General features: G+C 26.8%; 3 protein-coding genes across 6 annotated transcripts in view; 2 read left to right on the top strand and 1 right to left on the bottom strand.

Moving 5' to 3' along the window:
• Positions 1-2,447: 2,447 nt before the first annotated feature.
• On the top strand, positions 2,448-4,196 carry Bm12801 (the record flags this gene model as incomplete). Of its 2 annotated transcripts, none has more annotated exons than XM_043076083.1 (5): positions 2,448-2,576; positions 2,783-2,908; positions 3,028-3,177; positions 3,757-3,829; positions 4,060-4,196. In XM_043076083.1, 5 exons carry the CDS (start codon positions 2,448-2,450, stop codon positions 4,194-4,196), a joined length of 615 nt encoding a protein of 204 aa, XP_042932017.1. The 2 variants fall into 2 exon arrangements, with proteins under 2 accessions (XP_042932017.1, XP_001894138.1); XM_001894103.2 differs by having other exon boundaries at positions 3,376-3,829.
• A 552-nt stretch (positions 4,197-4,748) lies between these two features.
• Positions 4,749-8,270, top strand: Bm2322 (the record flags this gene model as incomplete). 2 transcript variants are annotated; one of them, XM_043076081.1, is made up of 13 exons in its annotated part: positions 4,749-4,823; positions 5,072-5,268; positions 5,567-5,677; positions 5,799-5,876; positions 5,937-6,057; positions 6,206-6,274; positions 6,349-6,441; positions 6,584-6,756; positions 6,966-7,097; positions 7,195-7,366; positions 7,570-7,667; positions 7,802-7,934; positions 8,121-8,270. In XM_043076081.1, the coding sequence occupies 13 exons, from the start codon at positions 4,749-4,751 to the stop codon at positions 8,268-8,270; spliced, it is 1,602 nt and encodes a 533-aa protein (XP_042932015.1). The 2 variants fall into 2 exon arrangements, with proteins under 2 accessions (XP_042932015.1, XP_042932016.1); XM_043076082.1 differs by lacking the exon at positions 6,206-6,274.
• A 1,276-nt stretch (positions 8,271-9,546) lies between these two features.
• Bma-clip-1 (Uncharacterized protein) overlaps positions 9,547-18,337 on the bottom strand; it is a gene marked incomplete at both ends in the record, with an annotated part of 28,779 nt that continues 19,988 nt past the window's right edge. For both annotated transcript variants that reach the window (XM_043076079.1, XM_043076080.1), the window contains 9 exons: positions 9,547-9,649; positions 10,015-10,090; positions 10,174-10,287; positions 10,977-11,080; positions 11,301-11,465; positions 11,615-11,811; positions 12,103-12,315; positions 14,722-14,777; positions 18,002-18,085. In XM_043076079.1, coding sequence (XP_042932013.1) covers positions 9,547-9,649; positions 10,015-10,090; positions 10,174-10,287; positions 10,977-11,080; positions 11,301-11,465; positions 11,615-11,811; positions 12,103-12,315; positions 14,722-14,777; positions 18,002-18,085 — 1,112 coding nt within the window. The remainder of the gene's footprint in view (positions 9,650-10,014; positions 10,091-10,173; positions 10,288-10,976; positions 11,081-11,300; positions 11,466-11,614; positions 11,812-12,102; positions 12,316-14,721; positions 14,778-18,001; positions 18,086-18,337) is intronic.

Here is an 18,337-nt window from a genome sequence, read left to right as displayed (position 1 = left end):
CCGTTTGAAAAACTTCCTGCTTTTTCTTTCTTTTTCTTCAAAATCAAGAAATATCTCATATTCGGTTGCCAACATGTCTTTCTAGATATAGGAACATAAAATCCCTCTTCCTGAATCACTAGCAACTACCTCTCTTTAACTTCATAAACTGCTTTTTCATTCGGTCTGAAATACTTAACTTCTTGAAACCGCACGCACATCTCTAATTTTTTTGATCGACAATTCGAAAGCTGAAAATACTAGCAACGAAGTTCCAATTTGCTGACATCACGTTACCGGCAGCTTTATTTCATCATGTGAATTGTTTTGCTTAGCTTCTTCACACAGTTTTACCGAGTTCCATAATAAGCATGAACTGCAGACAAATTCTGCATGGTCGAAACATCAAATTCAGATTCGTTCATAATAAATTCATGTTAGAATATTTAACAAAATTTACTCACTAAAATGAAGTCCAATTTGTCGTGATGATGCTGCCAGGTTGTCTTTTAAATGATGATATCCTCAGAAATAAATCCCCCAGAGCTGTAATGACCGAGTGAACCGCTATGGTAAAGTCCCTTATTAAAGAACAAACTGCTAAGAATCCCTGAAAAAAAAACAATAAATTTAACAAGTTCTTTAAACAGCCCTTTTTTTCTTTTTTTGGAGGCGGGGAAGAGGGAAACTCACACACCATAATTTCTGACGATCAAATACGATGTTTCAACAGTTAGTTAATTCTAGAGACCTGCGCAGGACTCGAAATGCAGGAGACTAGAAGACTAACTGGAGAGAAACCTCAAGTCCTTCGAATAAATTATTCGTCTGCCGCCTCCCTCTTTCTCTTCTGATTTTTTCCAGCTGTAACTTCTATTTTTTCAAAAATCGTTGGTTCACAGGTTGTATAACATCCACAACATAGCATCTAAAATCCATTCTACAAAAGCGATTACAAGCAGGTTTTTTTTTTTTTCCACGGCCAATAGCCAGACGAGTAAGCTCGAAAATTTAACCCTCCTTCACTTAAGGCATCCATTATGTTAACATCAAACATCTGGTCTTCCTGTATCCTGTCAAGAACTGAATTTTGCATCTCTGCTGCATAATCTACAAAAATGATTCCGGTCAACTATACGACAAAAAGATATCGTTGATGCATAACAAGCCCTTTTATCATCAAGTAGTTCCATCGTTGGCATTTCTGTTTCCAAAACATTTCCATAATGGCACTTTCGTTGCAATGTTTGATAATATAAACTAGACATGATGGATTGTGACTTAACAATAACTTCACATCTTTCATTTGCAATTTCCTTTTTATCGATTTCCAACGATGCTTTCTGATCAGGATACATTCGTGTAACTCAACTCGAATCATCTGATAGTGATGCATCATTTGATTGTTACCACAGCAATTCTTCAGGATCATCATTTCGGGCCAGTCAAAATCTTACACTCTTTGCTCAGTCTTAATTTTACCCTCAATCAATAGTATCCTTCATTCCATCTGATCAAAAAATCTTCCATCTACCATAAATGCTTTTCTACATTTTTCCATCTCTCTTCAATCATTTTTCACTGAATAATTCTTCTCCTACTCGTGTTAGATCATTCAAAAAATCGCTTTCCCAATTTTCATCAATAAAAAAAAAAACACAAAAAAATCTTTCAATGATTATTCTCAAAACATTCGTCATCTATAAAAAATCAAAAATTATCCAAAAACATACACCAAAAGATTAAAAAAGAAAACAGAAACATCCAATAAAAGAATAATTGATAAAGACAAAAAAAAAAAGCTTACAGCGAAATGCACAAAGCCCTCACAATCAACCACTGATTGCAAAATACCATGTATCAGGCATTCCCTTCCAGAAACAACCATCTGTCACAGCTCAAAATTCTCTCACAATCAATATCATTCAGCATTGTTTTCGTGTTTTTCTTTTTTTTTTTTTTGTGTGTTTGTGTGTTACATCTTGCTAGAAGTTAACAGTTCAGTGTTATTCTTCTTAATATAACTCAAAGTTAATTTTACAGTTCAATGTCTGTTTAACTTTGTCAACTTTGTCGTCACATGATAATCTGTTTGAATAGCTTAGAACTATAAGTTTTTGACCAAAGTATGGCCTTTTTAAACGTTTTAAAATGTTGCATTGAAATCGCATGTACAAAAATGATATGTGATCATTAACCTTTGTTATTTTATTTTGTTTACTTTGTATTACAAGATCTCTTCTTTTCTTTGTCCTGTCTTAACGTTTTGTTTAAACGATCTAAAATTTCAGAATTCTGTGATGGTGATTTCTGATGTTTCTCTTAGCTTTGAGATTTCTTATCCTAGCAGTATTGCCTTACATGATATGATTTTTTGGTTAGGTATATCGTTTAAAAAAAAAATTTCCGTTAGTAATTTCTCTATTCAGTTATATTAAATTAATTATGAGAATAGATGCTTGTTTCAGATGCCTATTATACCGGAAGAAAGGAGAATATTGTTAGAGAAATTGAATTTGAAAACGTCGACAAGTGATATTGAACGATTTTTCACAAGATGGGGTCCACTTTCTGAATGCATTGTCATGTTTGATAAGGTATGTTATGTATTTAATAAGGTTTTACATGCATTCAGTTGACAACAAAGTTGCTCATGCAGCTACCGTCCTTTTTTTCAATTTCCATTTTCACTCATTATCCATTTGCATCGGTTAATTGCTGATCAACTGTTCATTGATGGATTAGACAAGTTTTTTTTTTTATTTATTCCTTGTATTGCTTACAAAACTCACTTTAATTTGAGAATACGAGGCGTTCTCGAGGATACGGATTTATTTGTTTTGTTTGGGATCATCATTGTGAAGAGTGCCTCGAAGCGCAGCCACATTCAATAGATGGTGTACAAATTGAAATGCGACCAATCAAAGCCGTTAGTCAATTCATTTAGTTTGGTGTCTTTCATTTCTAATTTATCATTAAAGCTGATGCCGTTCTTTTGTTTCCATACATATTCTTATATTTGTTATTTCATTGGATAAGCGATTTTAGGTATCTTCAAATCCGATTGTCAAGTATGTCAATTCACGAAAAATCCTAGTTTCCTACCTTAGTGCACGTCTTACAATTGATGAACTCGAGGAATATTTTTCAAAATTTGGTATAGCCCGTATTGATTGTGCAGTGGATACACTAAATGAGGTTCATTTTGTTTAATTTTAGTGGAAGATTGCTAGGCAGTACATTTCAGAACTTCAATTATGATTGTTATATTTAAGATGGGAGTTGAAAGATTGTGGGCATAGCGACCTCAAAGGCACTCTAGAAGAGCCAACAAGAAGGAAGTTGTAAAACAATTTCAAAGATATACCGGATTATTGAGCTGCTGGATCATTTCAGAAGTCATTGTATTTTGCGTATGTTACATTTAACGAAGTTGAATCGTGTGATAGTTGTATAAATATTGGAGAACATTGCATTGGTGGTTACCATATTTTCGTTCGAAAAGTGATTCGACGAGAAGATCTCAAAAAAGCGGAACAAATGGAACGTGTTAGAGCTGTTTGTGAAGCTCGAATTCAAGAAGAGCTGCAAGAAGAAGCAGGAAGAAGACGACGTAATTTGGATAAAAAATTGCGTGCAAATTATTCTACGGAACTAGCCTTGTTGCGACCACCTCCGCCACCACCACCTGTTGCTGCACCGTTACGAGAAACTGCTGAACAGCCTCCGCCATCGACCTCCAGTTGGGTGCCTCTTTTACCTAATGAACAATTCCAGGAAGATGGTGCTTCCCAGCTTGCTGGTTATGGGCCACAACGTCAGAAGCAGAAACAGTGTAGTACTTTTGCAGGTAGTGTCATTCATTATTTCAATTTCAGAAGACCGTTTTTTCAGCTTATATCTTAAGCTGATGAATCGCTTTTGAGGAAAGAGAAAAGTGGTAAGAGAGAAGGGATTGGTTAGTGAATATGAAATTGCTATGCTAATAAATTAGTCAATGCAGAATGAATTAGGAAGACAATAAAAATTTAAGATTAGTTCTTGCTTTCGTTTGGAGTTCTAAATCAATAGATTGTTCAGGTCCACATCTTTCGGGAAATCCTGTAGGAACCGGAATATCACAGTGGATTCCACTGCCGCATGGGAATATATCGTCGTCCTCCGACATTGTTCGACGATATTCTACGCCAAGCGAACCGTTTAATAATCGGTCCTGACACTTGGTGTGATAAATGTAGTAATAATGGAAATTCCTTGTTTTGATCAGTGTTTGTATTGAAGTATCTCTTTTTTCCACTGACTGAATTTCTTTTTTTTTTTTGTTGGATGTTTTAGCTGTCGCTTTGGTTGTAAAGTTTTTTTGTTATAGTTTTCAATTTCTAATCCTACCATATTTTTGTGAAAGAGTTGCACATTTCATATTCATAAACCCATGACATTACTGCATTTTTATTTTAGCAGGAAAACAAAATTTAATCATTCTTTCACTTATCAGAATGTTGCTCCGAAAAGATATGTACTCAATAGTGTTTGGAAAATTTATCCTCAATTCGCATAAAGTTTTCCATCGACTTTCGTTCGTTTTAAATTTTTAAAACCAAATTTAGGAGTGTGTACAGTTAATAAACTGCGCCTAACTCAGTGTTTGGCTTTCTTCACTTTGAAACTTCGCAAACCGTGATATAGCTATATTTCAGGTTTAGAAACTTCCAAACAGCTCGTGGTGGTAAATTGTTTGGAATTGTTCTTTTATTTTGCAGGTGTATGAAATGGATTTTGCAAAAACTGCTACAGCTCCATTGTTAACATCGCCGGAGCTCGATGTAAGGGAGGCTTTCGCAAAGGTATGTATTTATTTCGTCTTTCGATACTGATCAGTATTAGACTTACTGGTTTCCAAGTAGATCTAATATTTTCAAATTCCATTTTCTAAATGACATGCAATTATAAATGATCATTTATGCAAAACCAAAGCATATACATCATTATGAATGAAAATTTAAGGTTTTAAGATGAGTGGAACGCTCACATATTGGTTTTTCATTCTTTTGAATCTTCATTCTAGTAATGCCTCGATGTGCCAAGTTTTCAGGTCATCCACATATGGAAAGAACGTTGTCATACAGTAAATAGGCGTTTATTAGGCGTTGTGTCAGTAGATGAACAGAATTCTAGGCACGATAATATGTTAACATTACCTCATGTATTTTCGAAAAATGTTGAAATTCGAAAATTCATTCCTAGATCACCCGATGTTTTTTCGACCTGCGCATATGAAGCTTCTTTTTGGTTAGGCCCACTCCTTTTATTATAAAATATGTCTTAATTGAGGATGGATTCATTCTAAGTGAAATTTATTATTGTTGAAATGAATTAGTGGAATTTCGAGATTCAAATTGAAAATTTGTTTTTAAAGAGCCCGAGATCACCATAGGATTTTGCTTTCAGTTTTACAGTTGGCGTAATATTTTCGGCATTGGCAAAGATCTGAGCATCTTTTGTTAGAAAAGCTGTATGCAGTGTATCTCGAACCGGCTTAAATCAATTGTTAAATATATAGTTATGATTAGTAATTAAGATCGTACAGTTTAGATGAATATGTTGTGGAATTTCGGCCTTATGTATTGGACGAGAAGCGACATCCTCATATTTCTTTTCCATACCGTATTGCTTTGGAAGAAATCTCAGATCAGCAATGGTACGTTGCTTGAATGATTTTGTATCATTTCTGTTTAATTTATACAGCTATAACAATGAGTGTTTTTGTTTAATCAGTAATGCTTTCAGTAATACTAGTAACGCTTTGTTTTCTTTTTCAGGAATCTAAGCCTTTTCATCTGTAACAATGCGACTAATTATAATTGGTTGCAGAAAGTCGCATTTCCGCGTTTATTGAAGTGAGTTTCTGTGATTTCTTGTGATTTACTTCTAAAAATTTTAATGTTCCGTATTTCCAGATGGTTTTCTGAAATTGATGAACGGAAGGATATCACAATTTCGCACAGATTAATTAATATGGAACTTTATTCCCAGGTCTATTGTGAAATCAAAAATAAGTGGGGCCAGCAAATTGCAGCAGTAAGTCTTTCTGCTGTTCTAATAGTTGAAATTTTGTACTTACTATCATCGATTTTGTGTAATATAGTCGTACTCATCCAAATTTGAATTAGTTTGTTTTTTTCAAAATTCCACATTTATTGAACTTTTTTTTTTTTTGGTTTTTTAGACCTGGACTGAAAGGACGAATCCACAGAAATTTGTTTATGAAGACTGCGCTATTGCAGCTTATCTAATTGTAAGGAGAAATTTCTTTGTTAAAGCATTTATAGACTCATTTTTTAAACTAACTACTGGGAAAGTGAATTTTAGGTCTACTGGCGACAAAAAGGCTTTTTACCACAAAAATTTTGTGATATTGGTTGTGGTAATGGCTTACTTGTATATCTCTTGCAAAAGATGAAGGTTTCTTATTATTTTTTCTTTTTTTTTTCAATTATTGAATTCTTTAGAAGAAAAAATTCATAAAAAGAATCTCCCACTACCATTTTTGATCACAGCTGCAAAAACCAATGTTTTGAGTCTCACTAAATGAAAAAGCTTATAGGTAAATGGTTATGGAATTGATTTAAGACAACGGAAAATATGGGCGAAATTTGTTGGAACTGACTTGAAAGAAAAAACACTGAATCCAAAAGAAGATTTGTTGAGTGATAGCGATTTTCTTATTGGGAATCACACAGATGAGCTGACACCTTGGATACCTATTATGGCTGCTAGGTTTCTTCTGAAAAACTTGAAATTTTTAATGAAGCTTATTTTTACAGTCAACCAGCAAAGATGAATCCTTGTATTCATTCATTTTTGGTCAGAAATCATACCAAAATGTTCACTTTTTCCATTTTATTTATTCCTAGTTATTGAAATCTCTTGATATCCTTGATTTTCAAAAATGAATGTTCGAAATTTCTTATAACTATCAATTTCAGATCCAGAAGTAACTTTTTCTTATTACCATGTTGTCCATTTGATTTTTTTAACCGTTTTCAAAAAAAGTGTGGTATGGCTGCTGCTAGTTTATATTCATCTTATCTTTTATTCATTCGCAGTATCTGCTTGAGGTAAATTTGACATTCAATAATGACAAACTTTTCTAGCAATTTTTCCCTCTTCGGTGAATTATTCTGAAAAACTCTGAGTCACTAAGGAAATGTTCAGGTTAGGCTACTGCGTTGAAGAAGATCGGCTAAAAATTCCATCAACGAAGCGCTATTGTTTCCTTTGCACAGTACCTGCTAGCGGTTTAGTAGAAAATCTGGAAAATGTTATAAGTAATATATTGACGCGTGCGAGTTTACCAAATTTCGTGCCAAGAGAGAAAATTGAAAGGGTAATTTGCGCTTTGATTTAATATAGAACTTTTCTGAGGTATCTATAAAGTTCACTTTTTTTGCTTTATGAAGTTACATGTGAAAGAGAATTATTACTTCCATTAAAATTTTAAAACTTGTAGATCACAGCTAGTACTTGACTAATTAAATACAATTTTCATACTGAATAGAGAGTGCTTCTATGCGTAACCACTGATTTCAGATAAGAAATTGTTCTAAACTTTCTCGGGATTTTCAACAGGCACTTACCACAAAAATATTCAAACGTTTCTTCGAACTGTCATCGGACAAAGCAACAGTGTACATATATATTTACGCTTTTAAATTTGAGAATTTTATATTATAGATTTTGAACTTTTTCAAAGTTTTAGAAATTGGTAAGTATGAGTTGTAGATCTTGACATTAGTCAATTACATTAAATCATGTGTTGCAGCTATTGGCATGAAAAACAGTCATGCTCCCTAAAAGAGATAGCTGATGTACTTAATGAGGAAGAAAAAGCGCAGCTTCGAAATTCAGACGGTGGTTTGCAGACATTTCTGAAAAATCAGCATCAGATTTTCAAAGTACGACACAAATGAGATCAGTTTCTGTTAAGTATAGAAATAAAAAAAAAAATAGCGCTGATATGATCCTTCCATCCCTGTAGCTTTACAGATGCAGTTGCAAAAATTGAATTCTGTAAATTATACTCTTGTCTTTTAATGAGCAGAATTCCGACTTCTTATTTTGAGTGATCAAGTTAATTTCAGATAGTTAAAGGCACTGTTTCAATACGTAATTGGGCTGAAGAAGGCAATCGAAGAGTGGAAGGAAAACTAAGGACAAGGGATTGTTGGTTTCATAAATATCATCCAAATGGTTGCCCATTATCAGCTGAAGATTGTTCTTACAAACATTGAATCTTTTACATACATCCGCAAATTGAATTGGATTGCAGATTTATTCAGCTCACAATTTGAATACAGTGAGATTTGACCAATTGTAGATAGTAAAATCTTTTCCTTTTCTGATCTAATCTTGTCAAAAATTGTTTGTATCAAAATGATATTAAAAAGTGGAAAGCCATTACAGCTGGTCAATTTTCTGTACAATCAGCAACAAATCGATATTAAAAGATATTAGTTACATTTGTTGATAGTAATCTTACATTGAATTGCAATGAAGCAAAATGTTTTCAGCTCATTTGTTAACGTATCAGGCAGGACTAAATTTTTGTATTTTATGAGGATTGAATTATCACTTATTTAATTGCTTCACCTTATGTCAATTGGTCAATGAACGACGATGCTGTGATGTTGCGATGTTGCTCAGTGAAGAATGTAACAGCTAAAATTTTGCTAGAAAAAAAATATGTTTACAGTGATGTAAAGAAAAAAAAAAAAAAAGAAAACAAAATCCATTACACATACAATGAACAGCTAGTTACATAATAATACATTAATACTATAAATCAATCAAAATAGAGGCATTTTTGGCAGCCGAGGAATTCACATCACTATTTGTGCTTATAACTAACGAAGAGGTAATTTATCTCTTTTTAAAAAAGTTAAAAAAAAAAAAAAAAAACATCCATGCTTGTAGTGTAAGACGCGAAAAATTTGCTAATTATTAAAAAAAAAAAAAAAAAAGAATACAGTTAAATATGCTCTATTCAAAATATTTCAGAAACAATAATTTCTCGTATTTAACTTTCTTTTAGAAAAACTCAAACAGTACATGTTAAGCATAATTCTTTAAACTTAAAAATAATTCTGGTGAATTCTTACTACTATTATTGTTATTATTATTTTGAAAAATCTAAATTCCAAATTCAACTTTAAATTTATTAATGCATTCAATGAATGCATGCATATCTGACACTAATAAATTATTACTACTTTTGATGGTTGTAAAAAAAAAAAAAAAAATAAATGAATGCAAAGATTTCCATCATAAAGTATAGTGTCAAAAAATAAAACAATTCGTAATTGTTCCTGAGATTTCACGAGATTTAAAATGAAACTAGAAAAGAGAAAAAAATGATCTAGATTTAGATGAAATTTTGCAAAACATTCTTCTTTTTTCTTTTTTTTTTTTTTTTTTTGAGGAATTATTTACACTTTCAAAAACTAATAATTGATAAAAAATAAAAAACTAAATTTTTAGACGAGATCAATGATAGAGAGATATTTGAATTCAAACTGAAATACCACTATCAATTACAGTGCCCGTTGTTCTTGATGCTGTTTCGTGATAATTATTGCCTCCGGTAACTGATGATTGCTCATTTGTTCGAGTACTAAAACTATTAAATAAAATGTTAAATAGTAATTCGAAAAAATATATTCTTAATTAGCAATTTATTAAATAGTATTAATTAGAACATTCAAATGTAAAATTTTAAATGATAAATTTGTCAAATTAATCTAAGCAATTTTTTTAAGAAAATTACCACCTTTTCATTCAATAATTATTTCTTTAACAATAAAAGTTAAAACTGTTTTATTTTTTAATTAAAAATTTTTAAAATAAGCCTTTGTTTTTTCTCTTTTCATAATGAAATATAATCGTGTAGCTAAGCTTAATTCTCATTATTTATTTAATTACTTATTTATTTTTTGATCTAAATTATCAGCTTATCTAAATGATACAATGATAACTTACAGACGAGGAGTTCCTTCATCATCTGCATCATGTGCATCATCAAATGATAACCTTTGTGAACAGCCACGATCTTTTGCTACAAATAAATTTACATTTTATAAATATAATAAAAATAATTATATAATATAAAAAAAAAAATTAATGAAAGATGTAATATACCAATGAATGTTCCTTCTGGTGTATAAATGGTGGTATCAATATTTCCTTTACTAAATCGATTACGACCTTGTTCCAGGTATAATGAAATCACTGAACGAGTCATCACATCACCATCTAAATTATATAAATTATTAATTATCTAGGATTTTTTTTTTTTGTTTTTCTAGATATTTCTTTTTTTTTTTTTTAAATTTATTTTTCCCTTTAAGTTATGGAATAGTAGAATTTATTTTTACCTCATTTTCTTATTTTTTTGTTGTAAATTTCTTTTTTTTTCTTTTCTAGCACTTTTCAGTTTAATATAAAATTGGTCATTATTAATTATTATTATCAATCATTGTCCTTACTATTATCATTATTATTATTATTATTATTATTATCATTATTTTTTTATTATTATTATTTGTTGTTGTCGTTGTTTATTATTATCATTATTATTATTATTAATTTACTGTTATTATTTATTATTATCATTGTTGTTATCTTAAGATCACTATTATTGTTATTAATTTATTATTATGGCTATTGTTACTGCTATTATTATTATTATTATCACTATTAATTATTACTATTATCAGTATCTAAGATTGAAAAAGCATAGAAAATTGACGAAAGATTTAATGATGCGAATATCGCAAGATACGTCGCAAAGAATGAAAGCACACTTTCTCGCATATTATGAAATTAAACAATTACAAATCAAAAATAGAATATAAACTAACTTATGATCAGTTCATTAATTTATTTGTAAAAATTTTAAACTTCAATTCAAAAATGAGTTATTTTCTAAAATTAATTCATACGTGATTGTGAAGATCGATGTGGAATAGTGGAAGAAATAGGACGTCGTTCACTTTGACATAAACGAGTTGAACAAACATTCAATGATTGTGGACTACGATATTTTCTAAAAATGATTAAATCATTTTTAAATTCAAGCTTTTTCTGTTTCATTTAAAAAAAAAATTGCAAAAGTGATACCTATGAATATATTTTTACATTATTCAATAGATAAAACTAGCAACTTTAGATTATTTATCAAAAATTTTTTTTATAAATATATTTAAAATTAATAAAATTGCATTAAAAAGAAAGAAACTTAAAAAATTAAAATTTCCATAGCTTACATTGCACAATTAGTTTTAACAGAGTTTGGTTCACCCTCAGATGTAGACGATTCCATTTCCTCAATTTTGTATCGCAATAAATCATTTTCTTTTAGCATTGATTCGGACATTACCGCTTGATTACGCGCAGAACGTTGTAACTCTTCAAATTTCGATGTCAAAACTCTGCAAAAAAAAAAAAAAAAAAAAATTAAAATTTTAAAAAATAAATTAATTTTTGATGAATTTAGCATAACTTTTGTAATGTTAAACTTAAATAATCTAATTAATGAACTAATTATTAATTATACAATTCTCGAATATTGATTACATACTTTTCCGTATTAGTTTTTTGATCTACCAATATTTTTAATTCTCGAACACGATGCTTTAGCTTGCTTATTTCAATATCTTTTAGTGGTATCTCTTCCACTTTCAATTGCAATTTTGCATTTGAATGTCGTAGCGTTTTAATTTCTGTTGATTTAATTTCCAATGCTGTATTTAAGCTGCTAATTTCTTTTGATAATTCCTAAAAATTTAAACCTTCAATTAACTAAAATTACAAATGAAATTTGTAAATTAATCGAAATACATCAATTATATATCATAAGTTTCTATTATTTTCGCTTTAATTCAAAAGTATCGAATGCATGAATCAAATTTTTAATAAAAAAAATATATAAATCGTTTTATATTATTTCTTTCTATCAATTTATAAAAAGAAATGCAGAAAAAAAAGATGTGAAAAATTATTTATACAACTTAAAATATTCAAAATTAAACTGATTTACAAAAAAAAAAAAAAAAAAAAGAAATTTACCGCAACTTTTTCATTTGTATCTTTACTTAGTGTTGCTTCAAGATTTTTCTTATCTCGGATGAGTTCTTCCAAAACTTTTTCCGCTTCCGCTAATTTACTATCCAAATTAGCGCATTGAATTTGATTGGAACGGCTAAGGCGTTCAATTTCCGCCTCATGAATGCAACGTTGTTCATCTAATGTTCGCATTAATTCATCATTACATTCTGCTAACTAAAATAAAATTAAATAAATATCATTAATTTGTAATTTATTATTGAAAAATTAACAAATATTCCATACAATGATTATCTAATTAAAATTTAAAAAAGAATTTAAACTAACAATAAATAGAAGAAAAAAGAAATGTTTAGGAATATTTTATTAATTCTGAGATATCACCAAGTGTTTATCATAACAAATGCAAATAATTTCAATTTACTAAGCATCAAATATAAGTGTTAAGTGTTAAATTTCAATTGATAAAATAGATAATTTGAAATATCATAAAAATAATAAAAAATTTGTCAACGATTTCAAAATATATATATATAAATACATAAATTAATTAATCAATTAATTAAAATTATTAACTTTTTTTCTCAAATCTATAAAATATGAAATCGAGTATCTAAATGTTACTATCATTTTATGCTAAAAATTTATGAATTTTTCAGCAAAATAACAAAAAAGTTGCAAAAATGCAAGTATTAATAATATTTGTTTATTTTTTTGATATATTGCATAAAAGTAAAGAAAAAGTTAAAAAAAAAAAAAAATTCTTTTTAAGAAGAATAAATTGTAGAAAATAATTTTTATTATGAATTAAACAAAAGAATGTTTTAAGCAAAAATAAAATAATTAATGAAAATAGTTAAAAGTAATAAAAATTTAAGCAAATAATAAAATTTAAGTAATTAAATGAATGAATAATAAATAAATAAAATAAAAGTTAATGTCAATTTTTTCAAAAATACAAAAATGAAATGAAAAATAAAATTTATGAGTATTTTATAAATTAAATAGTTATTGTTCTAAATTTTGTAACTCACATGCAGTTCATATGTGAATGAACCTATTAGTTAGTATCTTTAGATGATTAAAACTACAATAAAACTTTTCTTTGATCCATCCGACAAGTCATTCATCTAGAAATTACTTTTAAGAAAATATTCGTTCAATCATATCCATCTGCTCAATATAGCAACCTTTAATCTATTGAATTACTCTCATAATAGTTTATTTCTTTTTTTTTTTTTGATTTAAATATAATTTTTTCAATTTATTTTTGAACAATTTAAGCATACATATATATATTTTTTTAAATATTTACAAAAAATTTAAGCATATTTAATTAATCTTATTTCTCTTATTATATAAAATAATAGCTATCATAAAATTTCAAATAAATATTTGTGAAATTTAAATTAATTATACACAAATGAAACATTAGTAAAGAATAATGAAAAAAAAAAATAAATAAATTGTAACTTTCATAAAATCTTTAATTAATTATGCTTAATTGCTTAATTTCTTCCAAAAATTTTTCATTCATTTTGAATACAAAAATATTTTATAGTAGATTAAAAAAAAATTAAATTTGTGATATTTTTCTCAAACAATAATACATTTTGTTTGCCTAGAAATTAGGCCAAATATATATATATATATGGCTCTGATAAAGTACGAATGATCGTATCTTGAAATTGAGATTGTTTGGGTCATTTTTCGAAATTACTATCATAAATGGAGCATTCAAAGAAGGATTGTATAATGTTTGATCATTTTAAACAGATAAAAATATTTCAAAACTAGCATTAGTCAATTATTTTATTAACTAATATTTGACTCTTTTTTGTTTTTTTTCACTTGAAATGAGCTAATAAATAGTTTATTTTATATTAGTTTAATTCATTTTATAGTCATTTAATGATTATTTTAATAAATGTTAATTTAAAAACAATTTTTATCTAAATTCATTATAATTTTATTAATTATCATAATAAAATAATACTTTCATCATAAATTAATGAGAAACAGAAATGTGTTTTTAATAATTTTTTTTTTTTGGAAATAACTAATAAAAAAATTCATTGTTAAATATAAGAAGAAAATGAAAAGAAATCATAAATATATATGGTAAATGTAAAATTAAAATAAACATATTATATTTTGTATAAAGTAATGTTTATTAATTTAAAAAAAAAAAAAAAATTCATTTCAATTTTTATCTAAATTCAGTTACAACACTATAAAATGATACTTTCATTATAAATTAATTAATTAAAAAAAAATAGAAAATAAAAAAGCTAATTATAGCATACCTAATTCTATAAAATAACATATCCATTATGAATTAATTCAAAGAAAAAAAAAAAAAATTGGAAAATAAAAGAAAATTTAATCACACATACTTATCACCATAAAATAAGACTTTAATTATGAATAAATTTGAAAAAAAAAAAAAAAAAAATTAGAAAATAAAAAAGCAAATCATAGCATACCTAACTCTACAAAAATAACACTTTCATTACGGATTAATTAATTAATTAAAAACATAAAATAACACTTTCATTACGAATTGATTAAATATTTATTTAATTAATTAATTTAAAAAAAAAAGTCTAATCATATACATACCTGTTTTTCATATCGTTCCTTTATGGAATTTAACTCATCTTCATGATTTTGATTCACTGCAAATAAAACAACAAGAAAGATGAAAATAACAATAATTGGCAGAAGAATAGTTGATGATTGAATTAGTGTTAATGATAGAGCAGATGATGCTGCAGTTGTAGTGCATGCTAATAAAATAATATAAATTGTTGTAGATGAAAATAATGATATTAAAATAAATGGTAGTACAACAAGGCCAGGTGTTTTTAGACGTATTAAATTTGGTATTACACAGAATATTGGCATTGTTCAGTGAAATAGAATGATTGATAGTTGAAAGTAAATATTTATATATAAAAAACAAAAGTCAGTTTAAAATATTTTATTGTTAAAATAGGAATATGCAAAGAATAGTAAATAGCTTTTTGCTAATTTTTAGCCTTTTTTTTTTTTTTTTTTTTGTCAGAGAAATTAGAAATTTGAATAACCAATAAGGATGCGTCAAATAAAGAGCAATACGAAGACGATAAGAAAAGTAGGAAATTTGTTAATGAACAAAATGATAAAACCCCTTAAAAATGATCCCTATTCATTGATCTTTTCTTTCTTCTAACATTTTCTCTTTTATTCTCTCTTTCCCTCTCTCTCTCTCTCTCATCTTTCTCTTGTAAAGATAATAAATTAGTATTTGAATTGTATGAATGAAAATAGTATGAAGATAGAAAAGAAAAGAATACAAAAATGCTTTTACAAATAATTTAGTAATTTGATTTTTATTTTTATTTGTAAATAAGATGAAAGGATCAAAAAGAGAGGTCAAAAGATAAATGATAGAATAATTGAAATTGAAATTAATTAAATATGAACAAAATATATTATTGAACTTTAAAAAATAGATGGAGAAGAAAAGAAAAGAAAAAAACGAAAACTTGAAATTTCTAGAATAAATAAAAAAGATTATAGAGTGATTAAGATGAAAGTAAATAATTGATCATCATAGAAAATAAAAAACTTAAATATTATTTGATAAAACCTTGAAATTTACATATTTTCTGCAAGTTTAGTCCCTTGATGTAATGCAATGAAAAGCATTGATGCATTGATTGCATGCAAGAATAATGCATGCAATCAGTGCAATCAATGCAAGCAAAGAAACTTTTTAGCTTTAGCTTAAAAAGTTTTTAATGATAGCCAAATGAAATGCATTTAATTCTTACAATGCAAATTTATAATCAATTTTAAATTGTAACAATAAATGCTTAATGAACTGTTGAATTTACAAAGAATAAAAGAAGGTCATCATGTGTCCTTGATATTACTTTTAAGCTCTACCACTTCAAAATATCCTAAATTTGCATATAAATCCATACTTTGTCATTTTCAATTATAAATTATTCAACGCTTATCAAGTGTTGAAGCTTTTAAATTAAATTTTCAATTTAAATATTTTAAAAGTAACTAAAACAAATTTTATTCTATCATTTTTTTCTTTTCTTTTTTTTTTTTCATCAGTTGGTTAAAGTAGAAAAAATTCTTCACCATCATATAAACATGCAAATTTCAAATATTCTCACAAAATTGATGAAATAATTCTATTTTCAATTTATGTTTTTTCAAATTTAAATCGATATAATCTGTTTTTTTTTTTCTTTTTGATTTATGTTCAATTCAACAATTCCAAAAAAAAAAAAGAAAAATTTTGAAGTGAAAATAAGTTCAAATAGCACTTTTTTGGATATGAAATGATAAAAATTCCAATCAATAATTTCTTTTTTTTTTCAAAAAAAAAAAAAATCATTTAAAAATTTCTTTCTTTTCTTCATATTGTTGCATATCTTAGTAAAATTAGTAGCCATTTCGTCATTCGAACTTTTCATCGTAGACAAACGAATTTATACAAAGAAAATTTGTGACGCAAAATTAAATGTCACCGATACAACGATATTAAAACAGATTTACGCCACTGATAATGAAAGGCCAAATGTTTGAATAATTTTGTTTGCTTTTCATTGCAGAAAAAAAAAAAAACGAAAAAAAAAAACGAAAAAGAAAAAATTCATTAAAGTATTTAATTCGAAAAAAAAAAAAAAAAAAAAAGCAAAAACTCAATAATTTGTGAAAGAAACTAAAATGAATAAAATTTTATATGAGAATTTGCAATATAAGTAGCAATTAATGATAATTTGATTTAAATAGACAAGATAAAAATTATCATTCTATTATATCTCAAATTATCACTAAAAAGTGAATGAACTGTTTTACTTTGATACTATGGATCAGATCAATTTTTCCTTCTGCTATCCATTATATCATTTATTTTCATAAATAAATTTTTAATTTATTAACCAATAAAAAAAAAAAAAAAAAAAAAGAATGCTTAAATTTAATTTTTTTTTTTCTTTCACTTTCATAAATTGATCTATTTTTATAATCAAAAAAAAAAAAAGAAAAAGCAGAAAATCAATAAAAGCAATAAAAAAAAAAAGAAGAAAAACTTAATATCTGAGAAGTAAGATTCGAAAAAATATTATGTCCTTAATATTTTTTTTTTTTATTTTTCCTTCATTTTTTTTTACCAACACTTTGACAAATAACTTGTTTTCAAGGTCTCTAAAATGGATGAAGTGAAAGGGTTTAAGAAAAAAAAGAATTGAAAAGACATAAATTACATTAAAGTGTCACATATCATCATCAAGAATGATTTTAAATGAAATTTGCAATAATTACTTAAAATTAGATTGTAAAAAATAATAGCATCTAAAAACATACTTCAAAAGAAAAGAATCAAAGTATAATTTAAAAAAAAAAAAAAGAAAAGAAAATTACTATTTGTTAATTCATTTTCTCCTTTTTTAAAAAAAATTTTTTTAATACTTAAAAAGTTTCATTGAATTTTTCAAAAATATATGAAAATATTTTACAATAATTTGTTCACTATTTTAGCACAAATATATTTAAGGCTAATAATAAATAAGCATTGTTAAGAAAATATAAAAACAGTCCAAAAACAATATAATAATTATTTTTGACAATTCACACTTACAAATAATATTAACACAAATAATTTGTTGAATTCATTAATAAAGTTAATAATTTATTTGCGATTCAAACAATACAATCAATAGTAATCAATATTATCAGCAATTATCAGTAATTTCGTAACAAAAATTGAGTGATAATAAATTTCAAACTAACATATCTTTTTCAATTTATACAATTATCATTGCTAATTTCCATAAATAAATTTGTATTAAAATTCAATACTTGAAAAAAAAAAAGAAAAAGAAAGAAATTAACAAACCATTATCAATTTGTCGAGTGTGATCAGCATTTACTGCTATCAGTAATTCCTCATATTTAATTTCCAATGCTTTTACGTGAGATTCTGAAAAGCTACTACTAATTCTATTCTTCCATAAATTTAAAAATTTAAATAGAATTTAAATTAATAGTCAAATTTGGACTAATCTTTTTTTGTCCAAATTTAACTTCAATGCTTACTGAAATAGATGAAATGATTCATTGAAATTTTAACTTACAATTATAAATTATGTATGAATAAAAATACAAAAAAATGCCCTTGAATTCAATCAATGATTAGTTCATTAATTAGTGTAATTTTTTTTTTTTTTAGTTC

The sequence above is a fragment of the Brugia malayi genome (genome assembly GCF_000002995.4).
Source record: "Brugia malayi strain FR3 genome assembly, contig: Bm_v4_Chr1_scaffold_001, whole genome shotgun sequence".
NCBI lineage: Eukaryota > Metazoa > Nematoda > Chromadorea > Rhabditida > Onchocercidae > Brugia > Brugia malayi.
This window is presented reverse-complemented; position numbering and strand designations above follow the sequence as displayed.